At 44.3% G+C, this 24,244-nt stretch overlaps 1 protein-coding gene across 1 annotated transcript in view; it reads left to right on the plus strand.

Annotated features, from left to right (window-relative positions):
* Positions 1–24,244, plus strand: part of ST8SIA6 (ST8 alpha-N-acetyl-neuraminide alpha-2,8-sialyltransferase 6) — a 133,461-nt gene that overhangs the window by 37,493 nt on the left and 71,724 nt on the right. The window contains exon 3 of the mRNA XM_045787618.2: positions 20,303–20,392. Within this exon, the coding sequence (XP_045643574.1) occupies positions 20,303–20,392 (90 nt within the window). The remainder of the gene's footprint in view (positions 1–20,302; positions 20,393–24,244) is intronic.

Consider the following 24,244-nt stretch of genomic DNA (forward strand, 5'->3'; position numbering starts at 1 on the left):
GTGTAGTTGGGGGAGGGAAACATTAATCACAGAACCTGACAATATCAAGTTGTATGAAGAAAAAAAGAAATTGGGTGCTGTGCAAACATGTAACGAAGGGACCCACTCTGGAAGATTTGTAAAGGTTTCCCTGGGGAGATGATTATTAGGATTTGGAAAACAGGAACGAGCCATTGTAAATTCAGGACAGTTCACAAGCTTCCTCTTACTTGTTTCATACAGTTGGAATTTGTGGGATCGCTGCTGCTTCTGGTGCAGTTTCAATATTTCTACCTAATTACTTGCTAATTTGGCTGCGTAATATATCAGGCACGTATTTTTTGTTACCAAACACTCTCTGAGTGTCTTATTGGCTCTGGTACTGCCAAATGAATTGCAACAGTATTCTATTAAGAATTGCTTCCATGCCCATTTATTTCCTGTTGTGTTGAAAGGGATTTTCATCATTTTCCAGTCGGCCGTGTTCAAAGTGAAATTAACGCTGTCCATCGTCCTGGCTGGTCCATATCAAGAAACAGCTTCTCATATTTCCTATCATCCTGTCTCTGTGTCTTAGCACACTTCGTATTGCTCGTTTAATTGTTTTGAAAATTTTAGCCAAATTTGGTGAACTCTAAATGATGTTGAATCCGCAAAGCCCAGGCGTTTTCAGATGATTTTTAAGTACCACTGACTATAAAGACATAGATACAGTACTGCCATTAAAGTGAGAGAAGATAAATCATTGCCCCTGAGAGTCAGTAAAATAGTTTTTTTACAGTCCATTTCACTAAGTGTTTAGAATGTGTATTACCTGATTAATCAATGTGTCGAGAGCCATAACGACATCAATGCATTTTCACTTGAGCCTGGGGATGGCGGTGAGGGAGGGGCAGAATTATTGACGGCTGTGTTTGCCATGGAATAGTACGTTATCTGCTGTTCATAGTGGAAGTAGCTGTTGGCTACCATTTGGTAAAGAGGAGATCAGTATTGTAGGAGGACAAAAAGCGATATCTAAATTTTGTCTTTCTGAATCTTGGTCATTGCTCCTGACTGCCTACATTCTGGCCCGTAGAAAAACTCTTAATCACTACTTGTGGGGCAAAATGATAACCCAGGGACAGACTGGAGGTTAAAAATGATCATTCACAAAAGTTTTAGAATAGTTGACCATTTCTTTTTTTTTTTTAAGATTTATTTATTTTAGAGAGAGAGAGAACGTGTGTGAGCATGAGTGGGACAACAGGCAGAGGGAGAGGGAGAGAGAGACTCTCAAGCAGACTCTGTGCTGAGTGTGAAGCCCAGCATGGGGCTTGATCTCACGAACCTGAGATCGTGACCTGAGCTGAAATCAAGAGTTGGACGCTTAACTGACTGAGCCACTCAGTGTCCCTAGAATAGTTGACCATTTCACATATAAGATTTCTTCCAAAGTGGTTTTTTGTTTGTTTATTTGGTTGTTTGTTTTATACTCTGGCAGTCACACTTATGGAAAATGTCCCAGAAAGGAAATAAAATTCAATTTAAGACTTGTTCTAACTTAGGGCACCTGGATGACTCAGTCAGTTAAGTGTCTGACTTCAGCTCAGGTCATGATCTCAGGGTCCTGGGTTCAAACCCTGCATTGCTCTACGCTCAGCTGGGAGTCTGCTTCTCCCTCTGCCTCTGTCCCTCTGCCCTTTTCTTGCTCTCAAATAAATAAATAAAATCTTTTTTTTATAAAGACTTATTCTGACTTTGTATGCATCTTTTAAATTCTTGGATCTTGCTGATTCAGCTCTAGTTAACTGGACAGTTTATGTATATGATTTTTTTTCATACCAGTTAGAAGCCCATGTGAATTAAAGTACATACTCCATGATTTCTATTGTATTAGGGATTGTTGGACATTGGGTTCCCCAAAAAGTAGACTCTGGGATGGAGATTTGTGTGCAGGGAGTTTATTAGGAAGTGGTCTCAGGAACCCCGCAGGTGAGGGCGTGAGGGAAGCACAATGGAGCTGTGGGAGGAATTGAATTCTAATGCAGTTGCCATGGAGGCCTTGGCTGCAAGCTGGCCCCTCTGCATTGAGGTGAAGCGTAGGGCATTGATCAGTCCTAGGAGGCATCTCCCTTCCAGGGAGTGTGATTTTGCAGGAGCCGGACCTTCCCCTGAGCGTGGTTCCTGGGGAAGGATCCAGGTGGGCCCTCAGCAGACACCAGTCCCAGCAGCTGGGGGGATGAAGGTTGCTGTCCCAAAGGAGGGATTGTGTGGCATTCCATAGCGTCCTCTACCCACATGAGCACTCGAAAGTGGAAGCACTTAAACTGGCTCGCAGAGGTATTCATCAGAGTACACGTGTTCTTGGGGTGACCCTCAGCGAGAGTTCTGGGCATGACCATCAGTGGCGTCAACATTCCCATGACTTCACCATCATAGAAAAGTATCCTCTCACTTTTACAAAGCCTTTCAGAGTTCTCGGTCTTTGACATAATGATTTTTAAAAATTATGTCATAGTTATCATTTGATCACCTCATGCCTGTGTCTGTTGCCATGTGGGAAAGCTACTAAAAAATAACATTCTGAAGATGTAAATGCAAACGACAGAATTGGGAGGTGTGCTTAGCCCGTGGATGACTGCAGGATGTCAGAATCAGGAAGACCGGATGGGAGGAGAAAGGGAGGGCATCCTGCAGGGATACACGGGGGCAGGGTCATGAGAAGGCTGGAAGACGGTGACCTCTGATGACCTCTGATGTGTTTCCATAGCCATATTCCCAGCAAAAATGAGAAAGGGATATATATTCCGTGCTTGGGGCCAACTGTATACTGTTCCCTGAAGGTGGGGAAATAAGAACTACTCTATTCCACTGTTATTTCCCACTTCTTTCAAGAACAATGATCTTCCAATAGGAAACATCTCACGGTAAAGAAGAATGGGAGCCCAGGACAGGTGAAGAGCTGGTCCGAGATCACCTTGTTGCGTTAAATAATTCCCTTCTCCGGATGTAGACAGATGATCTGCCAGGAGCTAAGTGTTCTTTACACGTGGAATTGGATCCCCACTACTGGTAATGGTTCAGGAATCACAGAGACGAGGAGAGGTGATAGAAAGCACAAAATGGAACAGTTGCTATTTCGATATTTGGAAGAGGGATAAAGATGTTTTGGAAACCATGAGTTGGAGAGTGTGACTTAAATTATGGGGAACATTGAGAAGGAAAGTGGTAACAAAAGGAGGCTACATTGTGGATGAGGAACAAAAAACGCATTTAACCGCATCTCTTGTTTAGGAGGGACCGAGGTGGCACAGACACAGAAACCCCAGCCCTGGAGGCGGAAGCCCGGCTTCCTCACTTTGCCACACTGTTAACTGAATGACTGTGGTCATGCCACATGATCAGTCACGCAGTTCATGGAAATCACAGGCCCATGTAGTTCAACTCCAGGCTGGTATTTAAGGAAGCACAACACAATGTGGAAAAAAGAACATTACGTTCTTATTTTCCTTTCTCCTGAAATACATAAAAAGGGATTCAACTCAGAATCCTCAGCTCTCTTCTCAGTTGTTTCTCTCCCATCCCCTCCAGAGACTCAGATTGGACAAGTGCAGAAAGAACTCTCTCGCTTACGTCTAGAGCACCTGGACTTTTTTTCCCCTTCCTGGTGCTTCCTCCCCCTTCTCCCACGCCTCCTCACTCAGACCTCTGTTCTTTATTATTTTTGACTGACAGCCCATTTCTCCAAGTCTTTCCCTTCCTAAGCCTTTCAGGTTCTATCTTCCCCTATTAATTCTCTGTCAACTCTCTGACTCTGATAAACGAAGAGCCCAGGACCAGTCTGGCTGAGATAGCTCTCCTCAGGAGATAGATGGTGTGGGGACAAACGGAGGATTGGGGAAGGCAATTGTGGGCTTCCTTTGGCATCCTGGAGGAGGGAGAGAGTGACAACCAATTTCATTCTCTCAGTGAGTTTTCATTGTATGGCAGGCGTGTGCTCGCTGCTGGAGAGAGAGCAGGGAGCACAGCATGCACACCAAAGCTCTGCCCTTTTGGAGATTACCGTGATAAGCAGTATGAAGGAAATAGAAAGTCAGTGCTGAAGACTGGCGAGGGTCTACTTTAGACAGGAAGTAGGAAAAGTCACTTTGAGGGGCCTACATTTGAGTCAAGACCTGAGTGAGGAGAAAGAATTTTCAAGGCAGAGGGTACAGTGGGTACATAGACCCTGAACTTGGCCTCTTTGCCAAGCAGAAAGAATGGAGCATAGAGAGTGGGGGGTCAAGGGGAGTGGGGGCCAGAGTAGGAAGAGAGGTCTGGTCAGTCAGATAATATAAGACGCAAGCCTTGGTGAAGATTCTGAGTTTTGTTCTAATGATAGGTGGAATCACGGAGGGGTTTTGTGTGAGGGAAAGACAAAATACATGATGTAAGTTTTTAAAAGATTCTTCTGGTAGCTGCATAGAGAATGGATGACAGTGGGGCAACAATGGAAAGCAGACAGGCTGGTGAGGTTGGAGTCCAGAGGAGAGGTAAGGTGTCTTTGGCTGGAGAGCTAGACGTAGAGATGAAGAGAAGTAGATGGATTTGAGGCAGACTTGCCAAAGGACTGGATGTAGGAGATAAGGGAAGGGGGGGAAGTCAAGGATGATAAAAGTTTTGGTTTGAGCAGTTTGTTGCCATCCTCTGAGATGGAAAAGTCTGGAGGAGGGAGAGGAAGTCAAGGGTTATGTTTTGGATAAGCTACATTTGACAAGACTATTAGACATCCAAGAGGAGCTGTCAGATAGGCGCTTGGACTGTATAAATGAGTCTGGAGATCAGGGGGGAGGTCAGAGCTGCACATATAAATTTGGGTATCACCGCCAGAAAGACAGGCAAAGCTGGGAAATAGGGTGAGATCACTTAGCATTGGAAATAGCCAGAGAAGAGATGATGCCAGAAGATACAGGAGCAAGTTCTAGGGCATTCCAAGATCTAGAGGTTTGAAAGAGGAGTGGAAGCAAGGAGAAAGACCCAGGAGAGTGTGCCATCATGGCTCCAGTAAGAGGAGAATTTTCAGGGGTGAGTATGGTGCCCTGGATGAAATGTTGCAGAATATTTGAGTAAAATAAGAAACACCCATTGAATTTGGAACATGTTGAGATGTTGAGGAGCTTTGGAGGCAAGCAGATTTGAGCGGTCTGATGAGTGAAAAAAATTAAGGCGGAGGCAGTGATTTATATAGTGCTTTAGAGAACTGTTTTGAAGGGAGATGGAGGAGGATTGTGGAGTCAGGGAGGGACACCTTTGAATGCTTGCAAGAATGACCCGGGGAAGAGAGGGACACTGGTTGTATAGAAGAAACCAACCCCAGTGGCACTTTGATCTTGGACTTTGAGCTTCTGGAACTGTGAAAACATCCTGTTGGTGAAGCCATTCAGGATGTGGCATTTTGTGCTGGCAGCTCAAGCGACTCACAGAGGCACAGGAGCGCAGAGGTTCCAGGTGTAGTGGAAGGGGTACGAACACATTGCCCTCTTTGGGCTTCTGTTCCCCCAGTGGAATATGAGGTAAGGCCATCTGCTGAAGGGAGGGACAGAGGTCGGGAGGGGGACGTGGGAACAGAGAAGAGAAGAAATGAAGAAACGATTTGGAGAGAGATTGAAATTTATTCGGGAAACAGGAGGATTGCCACATATCATTGAATGCCCATTTGCAGTTCGTAGAGTCGAATTTAGAGTGCAGTCATTCAGCAGAATGCATGCTTTTTCTCCAGCAGTATTTGGCCTCTTGGGTGGGTCCTGATGGCAGAGGTTGGGTATTTTCAGGGCTCTGAGTTTTCCAGGCAAGGGCAAGGCAGGGAGAGAAAGGTGAGGGGACTCAGAATGTTTGGGGGCATGTGTTGGGAATGGAAAGAAATGAAGGCAGGTGTGTGTATTGGAGGGAAGTCTCTGTACAATTAAAGGATTACTTCGGGGAGGATACTAGCGTAAGTGAGCGTAAGTGAGCTGGACACATAGAATGTATAAATTAGCAGTAAGAAATTGTATTTGGTATATGAGACTGGTGATAGAAGTACTCACTTCACAGTATTATTCTGAGTATCAATCGGAAATACTTGGTAAACTTCAGCTTGAGTTATTGGTAATGCAGTAGGTATAACATATCTTGATTCCCTTAAGGCATCCCACCATAGCTGTCACACCCAGGAACAGAATCATAACATGTAAATGACAGCCCATAAAATAGATATATGAATGGCTGAATAATTGCATCAAAAAGGACTGGTTCTGCTTAGTTCTAGCTCTTTGGCCAAACCCCATGGGAAAGTGGTCAGTACTTCCATTTCAAACAGCCCCGTAAGTGAGAAGTTTCAGACATTGGACAAGAAAGACTTCTGGTGTTTTCCTAATGCCAGCAATGACTAGATGGAAAAGATGTCAAAGAACCATAATTTTTATTTCACGAATCTCAAACAAAATGTTATAGGAACTCTGAAGAAATTATATGCAGCCTGTACTTTCTGTGTTCAGAATTGCTCGGGCAGAATCAGAATGTGATAAGACTTGTAAATCCCAAATTACATTCAATTGTGTCTAATAAAGAGATTTTAAAAGTTGAGAAAATATATGTTATTACTGGGAAAGAAATACAAGAGTTGAGAAAAAAAAGATAATAAGCAGTTGAATTAGATGGAATCATTCATTGCCTAAGGAAAAACCCACAGCTGTAATAAAAGCAATCATTCTGAATATTGTATTTCTGAATTTAAAAAAACGCATTCAATGAATAGAATAGATAGAACAGATTCCATTTTTGATAGAATTGAAAAAAGAGTTGTGTTAGATAACAAAATGCTAGCACTCTATGTGCCTTTATCTCAACTTCTCTTTGATTCTCTTTTGTTAATATGTACTTATGTTGATTACAGACCCATTCCTATAAAGTTCTTGTAGACAAAGTACCTAAAAGGGCTATGTTTCAGTGGTTCCAGACTGGTGCAGCCACTTTGATGGAGCTGTGGATGGATCCCCTAGGCTCACGTGAGGGATTCATAGCAAATTGGTTTCCCTGTGCATGACCTTGTGAGGCCTTTTGCTTGACACTTAATGTAGGAATGGGGACTCCTGTGGTATGGCTTAAGCACTCCTCTGCCCAACATATGTCCAACATTTGGGGCTGTTTCAGAGTCTGAATCCCTACTTCAGGGCTTTTGATAGGATTACTCATTTCTCTGAGCCCCAGTCAAGAGGAGCTGGGGCTGGCTTGGCCAGTGTTGGGTTGGTGGGATGTGGTGAGGCTCTGGGAAGCCAGAGCTGGGGGTAGGGTGAGGGCAGATGTTGTCCAGCGCAAGGGGAGCCAGATGTCAGTGGTGTGAGGGTGGTCACGGTGATTGCTGCCCATGGCCCAGAGAGATCCCCAAGGTGAAAACTGGAAAAGGCAAATCTATCCAATGGGAGTGGGGCGAGAAGTTGAGACTTGAGTAGAGGTAGGCGGGGACTGCGGAGGCCCGAGGGCAGGAGCACCTCCAGAGGCTCAAAGTGATTGCAGTGCTCAGCCTACACCAGAGGGGAGCTTTCTTTGCAAATGGGGCTGTACAGGAGGACAGAAAAACATCCTTGAAACCTCTTTCTTTAATGCAAATATGTTCATCGTGAAGTGCAATGCATTAAAAACTCATTAGAACCCATTACCGTGTATGATCCTACTCCCAGAGACTAGTTTTTCAGATGAGCAGGAAATGGGACTAAGAATTAGTTAAAGAGCAAGAAGGGATATCCTCCAGAGGAAAGGCGCTTTCAAGGAGAACCTGAGCCATCCAGGGAAGGAGGGCCTGTCCCAAAAGAGCACGTAGGGTTTGCCAGGTTCCAACACGACAGAGCAAAGCAAAAAGCAAACATCCAAACCAAAAAATAAAAAAATAAAAAATACCCATATCCAGAACCAAGAACTCTGATTGAACTAGATCTAGATTATTCCCAATTTTAAGTGAAATAACAGCGGGACATTTGATCAGATAGGAAATTGTGACTGGCAGAGAGGAGATGAATAGCCTTTAATGTAATCGGGAGTTGAGTTGTGTTGACTAGGGTTATTGCTCTGGAGTTGCATGAGATGAGACGTGATTGACTATGCTGCTCAGAACCCAACACCACATTCTAGTAATTGTGTTTCATCTTTTCAAGGATTATTATGTTGTGCTGTTTCCTTGTTGAATTTCATCTGTAATCATATTGCTCCATTTTGAGATGGATAGGTCTCTTAGGATACTCTCCTAAGGCTTCCTAATTACGGTTTACCTAAGCTCAGCCAATTCGGTTAGCCAATTCTCTTACACTTTTAGTCAGCATGAATAAGAACATTTGGACAAATCATTTTAAATACGGTAAAATCTCAAATAAAATGAACAGGGAGTGGGTTCTTCTGGGTAATTAAATCTTATAATTACCTGGGGGTTAATCAGAACACCTCTTTGGTTCTAATTCTTCCTGTTAATTTTTTTTTTTTGTCTTAGCATTTTTTCTGACTTTTCAGGCTGAATGACTCTAGAATCCACCCCCCCCAGAATGAGTTACAGTCTCCCAGTACCTCGGATGTAGGTATCATTTATCCATTCGCCCATTTTTTCAGATTTATAAAAGGGGGCCTCTAAGAGATGGGGAAGACAGTCATGTCAAGGCAGGTGTAGAAATGTTTAGCAGCGAAGCAAGGGCAAATTCTAGAAGTTGCTTTTTAAACAAATTCTAGTGTATCATTTTTTTCATCACTGTCTTACAAAACATGGGTCATAGAAAAAAAAAATCTTCATGCATAGTGAGCTTCCAGTATCCTTTCTGTTCAACTGCATGAGGAATCTCAGAATTTTGAAAATCATCCTTATTCTGTGACACAGCCTTTGCCTCATTTCACATTTATAGAATTGCCACAGGGAGAAGAAATGTTCCACTGGCTACTTCTATTTTATTACCATATATCACTTTATTTCATACTTAAGGTGCCCCCCAAATGTGTAGACATGGTTCATGAAGGATTTTTTGCTCTGATTTCCTTTCTGCTCTGATGCTAACCTTCATTCCACAAGTAAACACAAACAGCCTCTACGGGGTAGATGGCCATCCACTACTTAGGGATGTAGAGCCAGTGAATTAGGATTTTTGCTCACTGCTGAAATGTGTCCAATGCCTGGCTTTTGGATTGTTTATGTTTTAATAGCATATAGTTTCTCTGGAGCTTCCACATTGATTAGGGAGCTTTTCCACGCTGTCACGGGTCTTGGCAACAGTTTGCGTTGCTTTGACTTTTCCTTGCTCCGATGACCCGAAACTATTGCACCACCCTGTTTAACTTTGTTCATTTTGTTTTTTAAAGAAGACGGCATGGAATCATCTTCCTAGTTTTGACCCTAATGTGTGCCTGAAAATGAGTATGAAATACGATTATATAAAAACGAACTATGGACTTACAGGTTCTAAGACCATATTTGCTCTTTGATGACTAAGCTTATTTTAAAATTGTAGTTATGGTTCAAATATTTACATAGTTTTAAATTCTTATGTGTTATCCAGGGGCGGTGCCTGGGTGGCTCAGTCGGTTAAGCGTCAGACTCTTGATTTCGGCTCAGGTCATGATCTCAGGATCGTGTGTGGGACGGAGCCCTGTGTTGGCCTCTGCATTGGGCATGGAGCCTGCTTAAGATCTCTCTCTCCACCTGCCCCTGCCCTTATACCCCACCTCCGACCTCTGCTTACAAAGGAGCACTCTCTCAAAAAAAAACCTTAAATGTTGTTCAGTGGCTATAGGGTACATCAAACTCCGCTATAGGCTCAGCATGGAATATAGATAAAAGTTATTTTCTCATTTAAATTTTTATCTCAGAATTCACTTCTCTGTTGTATTGAGGAAATACTTAGTTGACAGAGAAATTTCTTTTTTTTTTTCTTTTTTTTGGGGGGGTGTTGGGATGAAGAACTTTGATAGGGATTGCATAGCTAATATGGACACTTAAACATGGATTTTAACTGACATTTTGGAGGCATTTCCAACTTGTGTCCTTTGGCCTTTTCTCAGAAAAGGCCATATCCTTCAATTACCATCCAGTTTGCTGGAACAATCCCCAGCCGGGCGGGCTGTGTTTGACGGGCTGGTGGGGCTGAGCGGAGGTTTTAGTGACAGCGGAGGCTAGTTGTGTGTTCTCTCTCCAGAGCTCCCGGGAAGATGAGTGCCACGTCTGGACTCAGGAAAGCGATTATGTTAAATGTTCTCAGTACCATAAATCTCCTCTTACATTGTTTCCTCTGTTGAGCTTTTCATCTGAAAATCTAAAAACAGCAACAAACTCGATAGTGACACGGTCACTTAACTCATTTTACTCTGGTAATTTTTCTAATTGTTTACTGTTTTTCCCACTAATGCTTCTGGCTGGAAGACAGTCCTACATTTCTCAAAAGTCTTACTAGGCTATTATGCAAGGCTATCAGGGTAGATGATCGACGATGAGGTTGACCAATGATCAAGTTCTTTTAAGACTTTGTTACTCAAAGTGTGATGCTTAGTCCAGTAGGATTGGCATCACCTGGGAGCATTTTGGAAATACAGATTAGGCCCAATCCCAGACCTCCTGACCCAGAATCTGCATCTTAGTAAATCTCATTGGTGAGTCAGAGGCACATTGTAGTTTGAGAAGGGTTGCTTCAAGGGGTATCCCCCCCCCCCCATAGCGACAAGCACCTTGAGGACTCCTGCTGAGCCCTTCTCAAGTGAGCTCTCTGTTCCAGCCACTGTGCTGATGTGTCCATGCCTTATCTCTTACAAACGGCATCAAATCTGTCAAAGAGGTAGTATTATCTCCATTTTGCACATGAAGCTGAAAGCACAGAGGGGTTAAATAACTTTCTTGGAGCTAAGCATGTAGTGTGCAACGGATCTGAACTAGGGTTAGCTTGCCACCAGTGTTTACCTTCTTGATCAGGGTAATCTGTTTATTCAATTCGGAAATGTCTTCAGCACTCTCATTCAGAGTGCTGGAAGTTAGTTTTATAAAAAAAAAAAAAAGATAGTTTTATTAAAAAGGTAAAAGCATGCCTCTCGTACAGATATGAAAATGAACACTTTTGAAATATTTTGTTTAACTCATCCGTAAAGAAACTGGTAAGATGTTAACAACCAGTTCAAAGGAACAAACATTTCGAGATCAGGAATATTGAGATGAATGTGCAAATGGAGGCAAACCTAATTTTCCCACCGTGGGGAAGAGTTGTCTCTCCACTGGACATAATTCATTGTACGCCTATCGACAAGAATTATTTTGCGTTGCTGTCAGCTAGCTACAATTTATAGAATTGCAAAATAGCTCTGTTAAAGAAAAAATTATTCATGACCCATGTTAAGATGGGAAGGCAGACTTTATTCAGTTCTATCGAGATAGGTATGGGCACCATTGCAACGGAGTGTTTTAAGTAGGGGAGAGAGATTGGGCTCAACTCTGAGGACCACAAGGAAATGGGGGAATTTATAGCCCAGGGGCATGAGGGGGTGGGGGTTAGTAGATGGAAAATTACTAAGAGGAGGCATCAGGGTAGGGGGGCATTCTGGCTGAACCGACCTGGCAGGATTCTCACTGAAGGTAGGCCAGGGTGATCAGATACCAGCTGGGGGGACAGTGAAGGGTGAGGAATTTGGTCAGATATTCCGGATGATCACATCTGAAGGTTGAAGGTTTCTTGCTAAACTGACTTAGCAGAGTTCTTGCTAAAATTGAACTCTTAAGGACATGCCCAAGGATGGGGTCTAGTTGTAAAAGCTCAGAGGAATCTGACTAGAGTTAGGTCAAGGAGAGGGTCTTCATCAGCCCCCATAGATTCAGAATCAGGTCATCTGGAGGTGGAGAAGGGTGTTGCTATAGGCAGTGACTAGCTCTCCATTGAAGGACAGGTTTTCCCTCCTGTTAGTGGAAGTAGAAGAGCATAGTGGTTAAGAACACAGAACCATAGCGACTGGGCTCAAACCATAGCCAACCCACTCCAGTTCTAACTAGCAGAGAGATTTCAGGTATATTCTTTCATCTTACTGGGCTCTGTTTTACTCATCTGTAAAATGGACATAAGGGCCTACTTTGTATATTCATTGCAAGGAATAAACAAGGTGACACACGTATAAAGTATTTCAAAAGTACCTGGCACCTAGCGACCATGCAGTGGATGATGCTGTTATGATCTTCATGCTTAACCAAGGAGCAGCTCAGCATTTTTGCATCAGGGAATGTGGATATTTGCATTAAAAGTATACTCAGTTTCTCCAAGACTTTCAAACTCAAAAGCACATTCAAGAAAAGTCAAAACCATTTTGGCTGTATTGAGCAAGAACATAGTGTTGGAGGTGGGTTAAGAAAATACTTAGAAACGCTGCAGTGTGGACGAAGTCCTCCCCGATCCTACACGTTTGAGTTTATCTCAAGTCCCCAAGGATCTCCCTCTGGAGGACAGCGAGATGAGACACGGATGTTTCAGTGCTTCTCACTGGTCTTCCATTTTGCTCCCATTGGCTCCTGTCTTCTCTCATCTCTGTTTTGCCCCTCCTGTTGCTCATCTGGGTTTGAAGTTTTAATTAATTTCCCTATCAGACTTGTCCTTTTGCTAAATCACTTCAACCTTAGCAGGTGAGTCCGTGTTTCCCCATCTGTCCCAAAGGCCTCACACCTGAGCCTGGCCCACCTGTTCCCCTTGGGGCAAGCTGTGGGAGTGGAGGGGCTGAAATTTAGCAGAAGTGGGAGTCTATTAGGTTCATTCCTACAGATCTTTCCTTCAACATTGTAGTGATGGGCAGCGATACTGTTAATGCTCTAGGGAAAATTTTGTACTTCAGTGGGTAACTTTGCCTTGTTCAGATCACACACCTCCGAGTTATCTGATTCCGATCCCTTGGGAGCAATTTTGCCACTCTGTAAGTTGTAGTGAAGTCAGCAATGCAAAATCACTCTTGTCTATAAATATGCAAATTATGTCCTACCTGGTAGAGGTCCAATTGACTTCCCCGCCCCCTCCACCTGTTTGGCCCCCATTTGCGGATTCATCTCAATATTCCTGATCTATACATGTGTCTGTACTGTGGATTCTCCTTTGAACTGATTTTCTCTGTGTGTATAGAATAAAATCTCTAACACGTGTTCATTTTATATCTATATGAGATTTATGATTGTACTTTTTTGAAAACTATCTTTCAACCATGGTAGGGGGCCAGAATACATTATGATTCCTGATTTAGTAGTGTAGAGAGCTACCTTATTAATCTTTGTCAAGGGTAACCAGAGACAGGCAAACATTAAGGTAAAAGCAAGCCAGCAGAGATTGTTTGTAGAAATTTCAATTTCAGTTGGCTGCTGGGTTCGTGGATAAAAGAATGAAGTTCTGTGTGGTCATTTTCAAAGCACTTTCTGTTATTTTGAATTAAATGACATCTCCCAAAACACAGATTCGTGGTTCCTTGAAATTAATATGATTATAGAGATTAGCCAGCATTCATTCTGCAAAGTGGGCATGGCAAGCGTTTGCTTCCCTGTCTGTCCTCCTCACAGGATTCCTTACTCAAAGGCGGCAGGGATAATGTCCTGTTCACTGTCCTGTCTCCAGTAGCCACCATCCTCAGTGGCACAAGCTTTGGGCTCCATTGACCCCACGGCGAACGGCTGAACGAACAGGCAGGCCAGCGTCTGCCCCTCAGCTCTGTAGGCACCAAGACCTGGTTTTGTCAGTTTCTGTGTATGACTGGTGTTTCAAAGGCAGTCTTGGGTTAACCAAACTGAGAATAATCAAACTCTGTAGTGGGTTGGGTACTTGCCTTTATCCCTGAGGGAAACTATGGGGTGAGAGGGGGCACATTGTAAGGAGAATTTTGCTTGCCGACTTCAACAAGTCAGAGTCCCAGTGGTCACTATCACCTCTTACCCCTCTCTGTGGGGGGGGGGGGATTCTGCAGGTGGTCAGGGGGCCCTCTTGGCCCATAGGCTCCTCTTCCCAGAAGGAGGGGAAGGAGCATGAGAAGTCAGTGGAAGAACCCTTAGTTTTGGGCTTTCCATTATTAGGCTGCATTCTCCATCTGTTAAAACATTGTTTCTTCAGAGACTACCATTGATTAGGTTTTAAGCTTTTCATTTAGATTCACACTCCAGTTTTGCCCCCTTTATGGCCACCTTAAATAGAATTTGGATGTTCTTGAAAGTCCTCAGTCACCTGCAGGCAGATTACTCTTCTCCAGGGGACCGATTGCACGATGGCATGAATTACAAGTCAAGCTCAGAAGGTGACGTAAAGTCTGTTTTAGAGGTCCTTGTGGATGCCCACTAAGTACTGGTGACAGTATCTCATAGGGATTGAATCACTTGTTGTTGTTGTTGTTTTAAAGAGATACTCTTTGCCTCATCAGAGGCTTAATTTTTATCCTTTTGCAGGAGCTGTGTTGTCCATAAGCTTCTCGCTATTCTGCGAAATTTTGCTAGGTGGCTTTGTGTGATCACTTTCAACTCAAGACTGACTTAAAAAGACAGCATTTCTAAAAAGCAGATCAGCCACACAGATAATGATAGCAGAAATGCTTGTTTTTGTGTATGTTTTCCCCCAAATCTTATTAAAGATTTTTTTCCCCCTGACACAGTGAAGTGATGAAAATGTGTCTGAAGGCTTGCTTGCCAGAACCAAACAAATAAATTCTATAATTAAATAATAAAAGCAGTCAGAATCCATAATACAAGATTTTCAAGAAATGGAGAAAGAGGAGTTTGTACCGTTTAGCAGTTAGCAAACTGTCAGGGAAAAATGAGACTGGAATCTTAGGGGCCGGGTCCTAGATGGCTCTGTACATCCAGTCAAGGAGTGGGGAGCGTGTCCCGAGGGTGGTGCGGGTCATGGGGGCTTTGCACTGGGAAATGACAGGATCAAATGGGCACGTGCAACAGCCCCCCAGGGGCCAGTGAGGAAGGAGCAGAAGGGAAGGGAGGTTGGTGGAGATGTTTGGGGAAAACAGGCAGGCTGAGAAGACAAGAGATCTGGAGGAAGTCCTGGGAAATGCTGTCCCCGAACACCAGCCCGTGACATAAAAGTCACAGGCAGAACAAGAAGAGCCTTGGGTAACAGGGGTAGAAGACCAGGGAGAGAGGACTGTGATGGGGACCAGGTGCAGAGTGGGGGTTCTGCAGTTCAGCTACTGGCAGGTAAAGTAGGAGGGCTAAAATATCCCCTGGCTTTGGTGATGCTTTCCAAGAATGGCTTAGTGGATTTGTAGGAAACGAAAAGTGACAGGAGCAGGGTGCAATCTGAGAGACAAGGCAATAGGTAAAGGAGAATAGCAGAATGAGCTTTGTTTGGTTTCGACCTTGAATTGATAGGGAATTGAGCATGAGGAGGAGGAGGGCACCGTGGGAGTGAAAGGGAACTAAATGAAGGGATGGGCCCAGATCTCAGAGGAGGCAGGGAGGGATGGGATGGCAGGTGGATTATACTTTTGTTGGGCAGAGAGAGTTTTCTCCTCTGAGATGGAAAGTAAGGATGGCTGATCCCTTAAGATCAGTTCACACCTGGTGCCGTCGTTTTTTTCTGAGATAGGACACATGATTAAAGAAGTTTGGGGGGCAGATAAGGTGAATAGGTAGCCACTGAGGAAAATGGGAGGGGAAGGTTAGCTGGTGACATGTAATGGAATCATCAAGGTGGACCAAAGACCAAGCAAATTGGACACCATGAATGTATCAAGGCACTAAGCACCTACCTGTGTGATTTTTTTTACAGCGGTCCTCAGGGGTCAGGTATACCAATGTATGATGCCTGAAGCTGTCTTTCTGTGTTACTGCAGCTTTGCAAGGGGGAAGTAGCAGAATGCAAAGGGAGTGGGGAATTGAGAGCAGTCTGAAGATGCTATGAATGTCACAAATGAGCAGGTGGGCCGTCTTGCACAGCACCCTGTGAGCAGAGACTGTGCTCTTATGATGGAGTGGTTGGGGAGGCACTGGCTGGGTAGTTAGAACCATCTCTGCTCTCTGGTCTGGGAGGAGAGACCTCTCTGGTGCATCTCCAAGAGAGTAGCCACTGTGTCTTCTGTGATTCGTCTTCGGGGCACTCCCAGCTGTGTAGCTTGGGGGACCCTTTTCTTTACCCAGTTCTGGTAAGAGTATTTTAGACGGGCCTTCACCAGAAAATTGAAATGAAATAAAAAATAAAAGTCTCAGAGTTGACAAAAACAGAACTCTTATTTTGAGTCCAAGAGAGTCTGGTCCCACAATATTTGGTTATTAGAGCTTATCTGGTAGCCCTCCTGATTCCTGTGCTTTTTCTGTCCCTAGACCCAACTGCTCAGACCACCAACTTGAGTTAGTTTTGGGGGGTTCCCCTCCATTGATATCCTGGACTTCCGCCTGACTGTGAGACACCTCTGTAGCTGCAGACCATTTCAAGATTTCCCCGCCCCCTGGTCCTTTTGTTGGCCATTCCAACCTGATCCCCAAGAATCCTTTCTGGGTTACAAATCAGCCCACACTTGCCTGGTGGCAATCTCTTGTTCCGCCAGCTTGCCTCTGACTCCGGGTCTTTAGAATTCCTACTTGCACCTTGATTATTTCCTACTTTCTCTATTTTGACCTGTCTGGGAGATGTCCCCAAATCAGAAGTTAGGGAGGACTCAAAGGTCTTCATCGGTGGTGGGTGCCAGCTTCTCAAATAGGGTCCGTCCACAGGTCATGTCTTCTCTCAAATCAGAACTGACAGCATTTCTTCTTTTCCTCTCCCAAGACGAGGTAACTCCTTGTGAGCCTCTGAAAGAGTCATATCCAAGCAATGTCTAATTCTCACTTACTTGCATAGCAGAGAAGTCTGACGAGCTAACCTAACCAGGCCATCTTGCCTTCTCCCCCGAAGGCCTAATGCTCTCCACATCTCCTGGGACTCCTGGTGTCTCTCAGGGTCTCAGGTATTTAAGCATTTTGAAAACATGGTAGTTACAGGGATGCCTGGGCAGTGCAGTCGGTTAAGCGTCTGCCTTTGGCTCAGGTCATAATCCCAGGGTCCTGGGATCGAGTTCTACATCGGGCTCCTCTCTCTGCCTGCTGCTCTCCCTGTTTGTGCTCTCTCTCTCTGACAAACAAATCTAAAAAAAAGATTTATTAAAAAAATGACAGTTACATTGTTAATATGTACTTCTGTCATTTTGAATAACAAACATAGTTGAAAACAGTGTGAGTGGAGAGACTTCTCTAGAGGGCAGTGAAAAGGGTCTATATTGATCAGATGCCTAACGTAGACAAATGCCTGAAGTTTACGGATTCTGCATTTGAGTATCTTACTATTTTCCTTGACATGTTTTAAGGACATTAGATGAAAGGAAGAAAAGTATGAAGACTCTGAATGAAAGACTGGAGAGAAACAGAAAACCAAGAGAAGGCAAGGGGCTTCCCTTTCTGTCCCTTTCATGGTGAAGTAGCTTCTAGGGGTGGGCAAGTTTCTGACCCCTGCGTTAATGACCATGACTGGTTTGAGGAAGGAATACAATGATGCGTTAGGAGAGTAAAAGCCTAACATGGATGGTAGTGACTTCTGTGTGCCAAGTGTTTCTGTACACATCCTGTGTGTCCCCTTGTCTTAGTCCATTAGGGCTGCTGGAACAGAATACCATAGATTGAGTGGCTTATAAACAACCATAAATGCATTTCCCTGTTCTGGAGGCTGGAAGTCCAAGATGGCGGCATGTGCAGATCTGGTGAGGGCCCACATCCTCAGAGGTGACCCTCTCTCACTGTAACCTCACACAGCTGAAGGGGATGGGGACTTCCAGGCTGATTTTATATAGGCACTAATTGCACTCATGACCTCCCCATCATGTCTTTATCACCTCCCAAGCATCCCACCTCCTCATGCCATCACCTTGGAGGTCAGAATTTCAACATACAAATTCTAGGGGGCCATAAACATTTCTATCTGTAGCATCCCTATAACTACTTTATTGAGTAAAGATTTTTAAAAAGGAAACCCTAAAGGCTGTCCCTACTGATACCTCAGACTATGTTTTTCCCCACGACTTCATGCTCTCATCTTCACTTTACACCAGATACTCTTATTTGCTTTCCATGGATCTTCTGTGATTTCAGTTGAGCAAAACCATTCTTTTTATTAACAAAGATACTCTCCAATTTAAGGAAAGTTGTAGGACACTAAATTCTATTGGTGCCTGCTTGCCACAGTTGCACAATTCAGTATTGCAAAGCCATCATAATTCAAAGCACTGTTGGCTTGGTAATTCACTTCATTAACGGTGCTGCCTGAATAAAATACACAGCAAATTAGAAATAAACAAATCCTTGGAAGGTACGATAATATATTCAGAAAGCACAGAAGGTCAGGCCTGAAGACAGAGGAGGGAGAAGGAGGAAGGAGATGGCGGGAAGGGGGGAAACAATCCGATCAGGATAAAGCAGGATTTTTGTGAGCCTTTAGGTGCTCTGTGGACAATGTTTTCAGAAAGCGTTTCTGAGGAAGAGCGGAGAACTAATTATGAAGCTGTCTTGTGTATATCTTTACCTTCACACCTCTTGCTCCCTCGCTTCCTATATCCAATTTATTATGAAGTCCTGTCAGTCTTACCTACAGAACAGATCTCATGTCTGTCAGCTTCTGACTCCCACTTTGCAGTCGGGTTGGGCCTGCGCCTGGTATCTGGCCAGGCTGACGCCTGCAGACGGGCTCGAGCCACCCAGCGCTTTCTTCTCCTGCCATGGCGGGTGTGGAAGCAGGTTGTTGGAATGAAGGTGCCACAGGAGACCGAAGCCGTCTGGATGCCTAAATTGCAGGGAGCGCAGCTGCCCAGGAAAGCCAGCCAGCTGTGCAGCGGGCATCTCCCAGGCAGGGCACTGACCCTGTTCCGTAATAAAGTGCCTGGCGGCTGGGTGTTGTCACATCATGTTCCATTGTTGCAGGACTAGGAAAACAAACTGCCTTCCTCTCTCTCGTAACCGGCTCACTGTTTCAGCAGTCCTGCCTCCCCTCATTTCATTTCTCAGCAAAGCCAAGCGCTTAAAATGTATGTAAGGGTCACATGACTCTTCTGCTCCCCCGTGTTATTAGGATGGAATCTTGACATGCGTTAGCAGGCCTGTGCGCTCTGGCCCCTACTTTCTACTCCTTTCAGTTCCTTAGACGCTCTGGGCTGCCCCCCCGTTCTGGGGCCTTTGCACCTGCTTTTTTGTCTGCCTGGAACCTTCCCCCCACCTCCCAAAGTGCACCTAGCTCCCTCAGATTATCCTTGCAGTCTCCGACCTGAACAACACTGTCTCAGAGCCCCCCTCAGGATGCAGAGGTCTTCCCGTTAACACGCCACAGTGGCACCCACTGCTGTTTTAATGATCCCAATCACAGTTCATAATTCTGTATTCATTTGTGTGGTTCTTTGAGGAATAGGTTTTTCTCCCTGACCAGACTGCATGCTCCACCAGGGAAAGGACCCATGTCTGTTTTACCTAAGCGTCCAGTGCCTGGCCCCCAGCCCATACTAGGTTCTCAGCAAATACCTCCAGGATGATTAAATAAATGCATTTAGCACTAAGTCAGAATTGTGTGCATGTTTTTGGAGTCTAAGGAAAGTGAGAGCAGATACTGTTTTGAGGATTTATGGTGTTTGCCAAGGTACCAAGTGCTTTAGGTTGTTTTCTCTATCATGTTTATATCATGACAATAGCGGTATGAGGTCAGACTCGAGACGGGGAAGCTGATGTCTCGCGTGAGATGAAGAAGCACATGTGTGTCTTCGAGGCTCGGGAGGCTGCCCGACTCCATGATCCATTTTCCTAACTTGCTTTTTGATTTGGTTTCTTTCCAACTCCAGTTTCCCAAGTTCATGAAACAACAGCAGGGGAAGCTCTTATATCATAGCTGTTATAATAATCAAGGGCCAGCTGTACCGTGCTTTCTTCTCGGAGAGACGTATTGATCTCTCTTGTCTGCATGCTTCCCGCCAGAGACGGCGTCTCTTAAAAATAAAGTGCTTATGTATGGAGTGATTACAGCCGTTCAATGATATGTTTACTATAAATACTAGCAACAAAAAATGAAAACCTGAAAATATAGAAGTCTTCCATAGAGAGTTCCTTCCTGTTTGACTTTATAGTGCAAACTTTTTTTTTTTTAATTTAGACCTGTCAGAGGTGAGAATTATCAATTTCCTTTTCCGTGGAGAAATCCAGTGATGGGATGAAAATCCAACCTCATTTGCGCACACTTTATCAATTAAATCTGCATGTTGTTAATATCAATTAAATCTGCATGTTGTTAACGTTATCTTATACCTCTCATTTTAAATCGATCTCTTTAAAATCTCTTTCATGGAACAGCACATATCTGAATGAGAAGTCACTCCAGCTGACAGAAACATGCAAAAGACTGCAAGATGGCTTTCAGACTTTATCTAGCAAAGTAAAAAGGTAAGTTCTACTTTTTTACGTTTAATTGAATTTTAAAAGAAGTGTTTTGCATTCAAAATATTTTACTTTGAAACCTTTTGGAAAATAAGACTGTGTCCACACTCAGGCTTCGCCTTGGGCTCCGAGAAGCTCTCCCTGGTGAGGAAGGTGGACGAGGGGTGGACAGTGCAGACCAGGGTCAGACCCTGGAAGTAGGGACTCAATTTATCTGTCCCTGGATCCCTATTCACTGAAAACTCCGTATGGTTTTACTGGCCAGACGTTTATAGGCCTTCAGTCTTTTTGAGGAGCCTGGAAGCATTCTGGATGCTATCCTAGAAAAATGTACGCTTGTATTGAATCGCTTATAGTTCTGGAAGGTTAGCAGATTTACCCCTAGTTCTAGCAGTGGTTCACCTTCCACTCCCCTTACTCAACCCCCATCTGCTTCCAATCCTGTATTTTAGAGAGTTCCCTATACCATCTTCTTCATACCAGGAAGGGAGATCTAAAAGCTCCAAGCTTCACACATAGAAGAGCCCCTGGTGGCCTAAGAGTCTGATGGGAGTGGTACCGCCTTGACGTACCTGGAAAAACAGGTTCTGACAGTGCTGAATGAAGGATGTGCATGTGGGATGGGGGGGCCTGTGCTTACACCTGTGATCTTCCTCAAAGGAACTAAGCGAAGTTGCAGTTAGTATTAATTATACTCAGTGGAACCCAGGATCTGCAAGGCAGGTCTCCCTGGAGAGGGACACGTCGATTATCCAACTTTGGGGGCATAACAGGGAAATGTTTTATAGTATAACTGTTCCTGTTGTGTAAGGAACCCCATGGCTTTCACTTCGAGATCTCAGCTGCTATTCTGGGCTAGAGGTGCATGTCCAGTGCAGGGAGACAGTACCAGGGCGACCACCCCTGACATTCTGGGCATCTCTGCTTTGTCTGAGCCACTTGACTGCCTAGATCCTTGAAATTGTTAGGGAAGGCTGAAACTGGGTAAGATCTCTGATTTGAGTTAATCTGGTTTGACCATCCAATTCTGTATGTTAGCTCATTTTATTACAAAAGGATAGCCCTAATAAAATTTTGGTTTTATTTTCCTTAAATTCCAACCAATGGACCCTGCGCTTTCTGGAGAAATCCACTGTGCGGTGTACCTTCCATCTGCCACACCTGATCTACTTCTCTCCCTTCACTAGTTTCGTCTGTGCCTTTCTTTGCCCTGGAATTTGACCCACAAGCACTCTGTCAGTATACTCCTTACTGCTTGGTCATCTAGTTTTCTTTGGATTTGAGCCAGAGGGGAGCACCAGAAGGAGAACAGAAAGAGGGAGGAAGGAAAAGGATCTTTCTTTGTGGTGTTGCTGTAGGTTAACTACCTCCTTGACCAAAGGAAAGTGCTGCATCTTGAATGAAAGTCATGCCTTTTGTTCGGCATCTCTTTCTCTCCTTCCCTCAGCTTTCATTCTCTCCCTGGACTCTTGAGCTCGGCAATAACTGTTAAGAGTCCCCTAACATTGTACTCGAATTTCCCTACATCCAGCCCAGGCCTTTTGAAAAAGTCCCTTTTTGAAGCTCTTCTTAAAAGACACAATTGAGTGGGCTTCATTCCTGCCAAGACCCTTGCTTACCATAGATTGGCTAGAAGAAGCTCTTGCAAATGCGTCTCTCCTTGCGTGATGAATTCATTGAATTTTGGGGTGGACTTAAAATAGTTCACACATTACGGGTGGTGCAGCACATCTCTTGATCATGTAGCTGTTGTTTTGTTTTTTGGGTGTGGGGGGGACAGGGATCCCGAATCCCAAACCTACTGCAGGATCCCTGTGTCAGACACGGCACAGTGACAGGTGAAAAGTAGAGCTTGGAAAGATCGATCCTTGCTCCACCTGTGACAAGCTGGTGGGACTCCAGGACTGACACGTGACTGCACATGTGAAAGTTGCCTTTGACTTTCTTCAGCATTCTCCCTGACGCGAACTGTTTTTCTCCCCGAAGTGACAAAAGTCCTCAATGTAAGGATGATCCATAGCTGTACGTTGGAGCAAAGCACTTGAGTCAGCATGGGAGAAAATTCTTTAATCGTGGAAGGTGGTTTTTTTTTTTTTTCAAGGACAGAATTTAGCAACTTTATTACGTGCATCAACAAAAATGGTTAGCTGCCGTGTGCTAATGAGAATGTCTGTGCCTCTGCCCTCATGTTTGCTCTCGCACTTTTTTCTATTGTTTTGGATTTGGTGCTGAGACCTCTTCTTGGCTGTTCTTTAGGGGGATGCATTTCCATTACGCACACAATTTTCAACTAGCTCACATAATTAGCCCGCGCTGGTATTCTGTTTGGCAAAGGTCTAGAGAGAGCAAGCATGAATTGCCCATTGTTATGAAAGTGTTATTTTGTACACAGGAGACTGTTTTTTCAGTTGTATCGTCTATTGTCAGGAATTGTATGTTCTGCGACTCAGTGCTATTATAGACTTACAGGGGACAATCGGGAAAGCCATTCAATATGTGGTGATAAAAAGTAATTTCATTTTCGTAGAAATAATTATTTAAGTCTGTTTTTGTCATGGTCTGTTGAAGACTTAGAATTTTCTCTTTCTTCAGCCAATCTTTCCCTTTCAGTTTGCTGAAATAGAATCTAGGAAGACACAGTTACAGTGGGAGGGAAACTGCTTTTTCTCTATTGGTCTTTAGGATATTTTTAAATAAAAGAAAATTAAACCGTTGCCATTTGGGGGACAGCAGGGTAGGGTTCTGGGATCACAATTCCTTACTGTCTAAGACTCTGAGCTCCATGGACGTAGCCCTCTCCCATTGCCTTGCTGAAGCCAGAGAGTGTGGGTGGTTGCAGCAGTCTTCCTGCTCCCTGGCTGGAGCAGGTGAGTGTGAATGGTCATGGTATTCTTCTGCACCCAGCCAAAAGCCAGTATGCACTCACAGACAAGGCACTGTCCCACTATTCCTGAAACTCAGGGGCACACATTGACAAAACATTTTCCCGCTGCCTTTCTGAAGTCAGCAAGCATGCCCCACACCCTGGCAGGAAGCATGCAGACACTAGCTGTCCAGTGGGCATGTGCAGTCCACACAGGGAATACCCTTTGATTGCCTGGTCATGGTGGCCAATGGGGCTGGAGTTCCTAAACATCCTGGGAAGGTAACAATTCAAAGAACACGCCCAGGGAACTTCACAGCAGCAGACTGAAACACAACCTGTCTTCCTCTGAGAAAGGACTAATTACCTAGCCTGGACCTTCAGCCTGAGGGACAGGCTTTAGATTTCCCACACTTCTGGAGGCTGAGGATGTGCTCCCAGGGAATGTAAGCAGGAAGACACTATCCTTGAGCACCACCTTGGCCTTACTAGAGCTTGATGAAACCTCCCAAAAAAGAGGTTATACACTTATCTGGAGCCTCAATTTTTACACTCTTGTCCAGAGGACACCTCTAGATCTCCTGGTCTGGAGGCCAGCAGAGATTATGATTGTGGCCCCAGAAGAGTGTATATATTTGCACACTTTAGAAGCTGCTGCCTGAGAGTCTGGCTTCCAATCAGCATGAAACTAAGTGCTAAATGAGATTCCTCCCCTTGGAACACTCATAGTTCTTAGCACACTTTTAAAAACAGGGACATATCAAGAATAAAGTTTGTGGTTTAGACAATCACAAAGGCTCAAGAGACAGCTAAGGGCTAGGGCAAGGTCAAACTAGAATGTTCATCACCTACACAAGGCCACTTCTTCAAGACGGAGAGGTAGCTGCTTCACCTACACCAAACACACAGAGAGTCAAACAAACTGAGGAAACAGAGAAGTATATTCCTAATGAATGAATAAGACAAAACCTCAGAAAAAGACTGTAAAGATATAG

This window comes from Ursus americanus, chromosome 31 (genome assembly GCF_024610735.1).
Source record: "Ursus americanus isolate L20-20 chromosome 31, mUrsAme1.1.p, whole genome shotgun sequence".
Lineage (NCBI taxonomy): Eukaryota > Metazoa > Chordata > Mammalia > Carnivora > Ursidae > Ursus > Ursus americanus.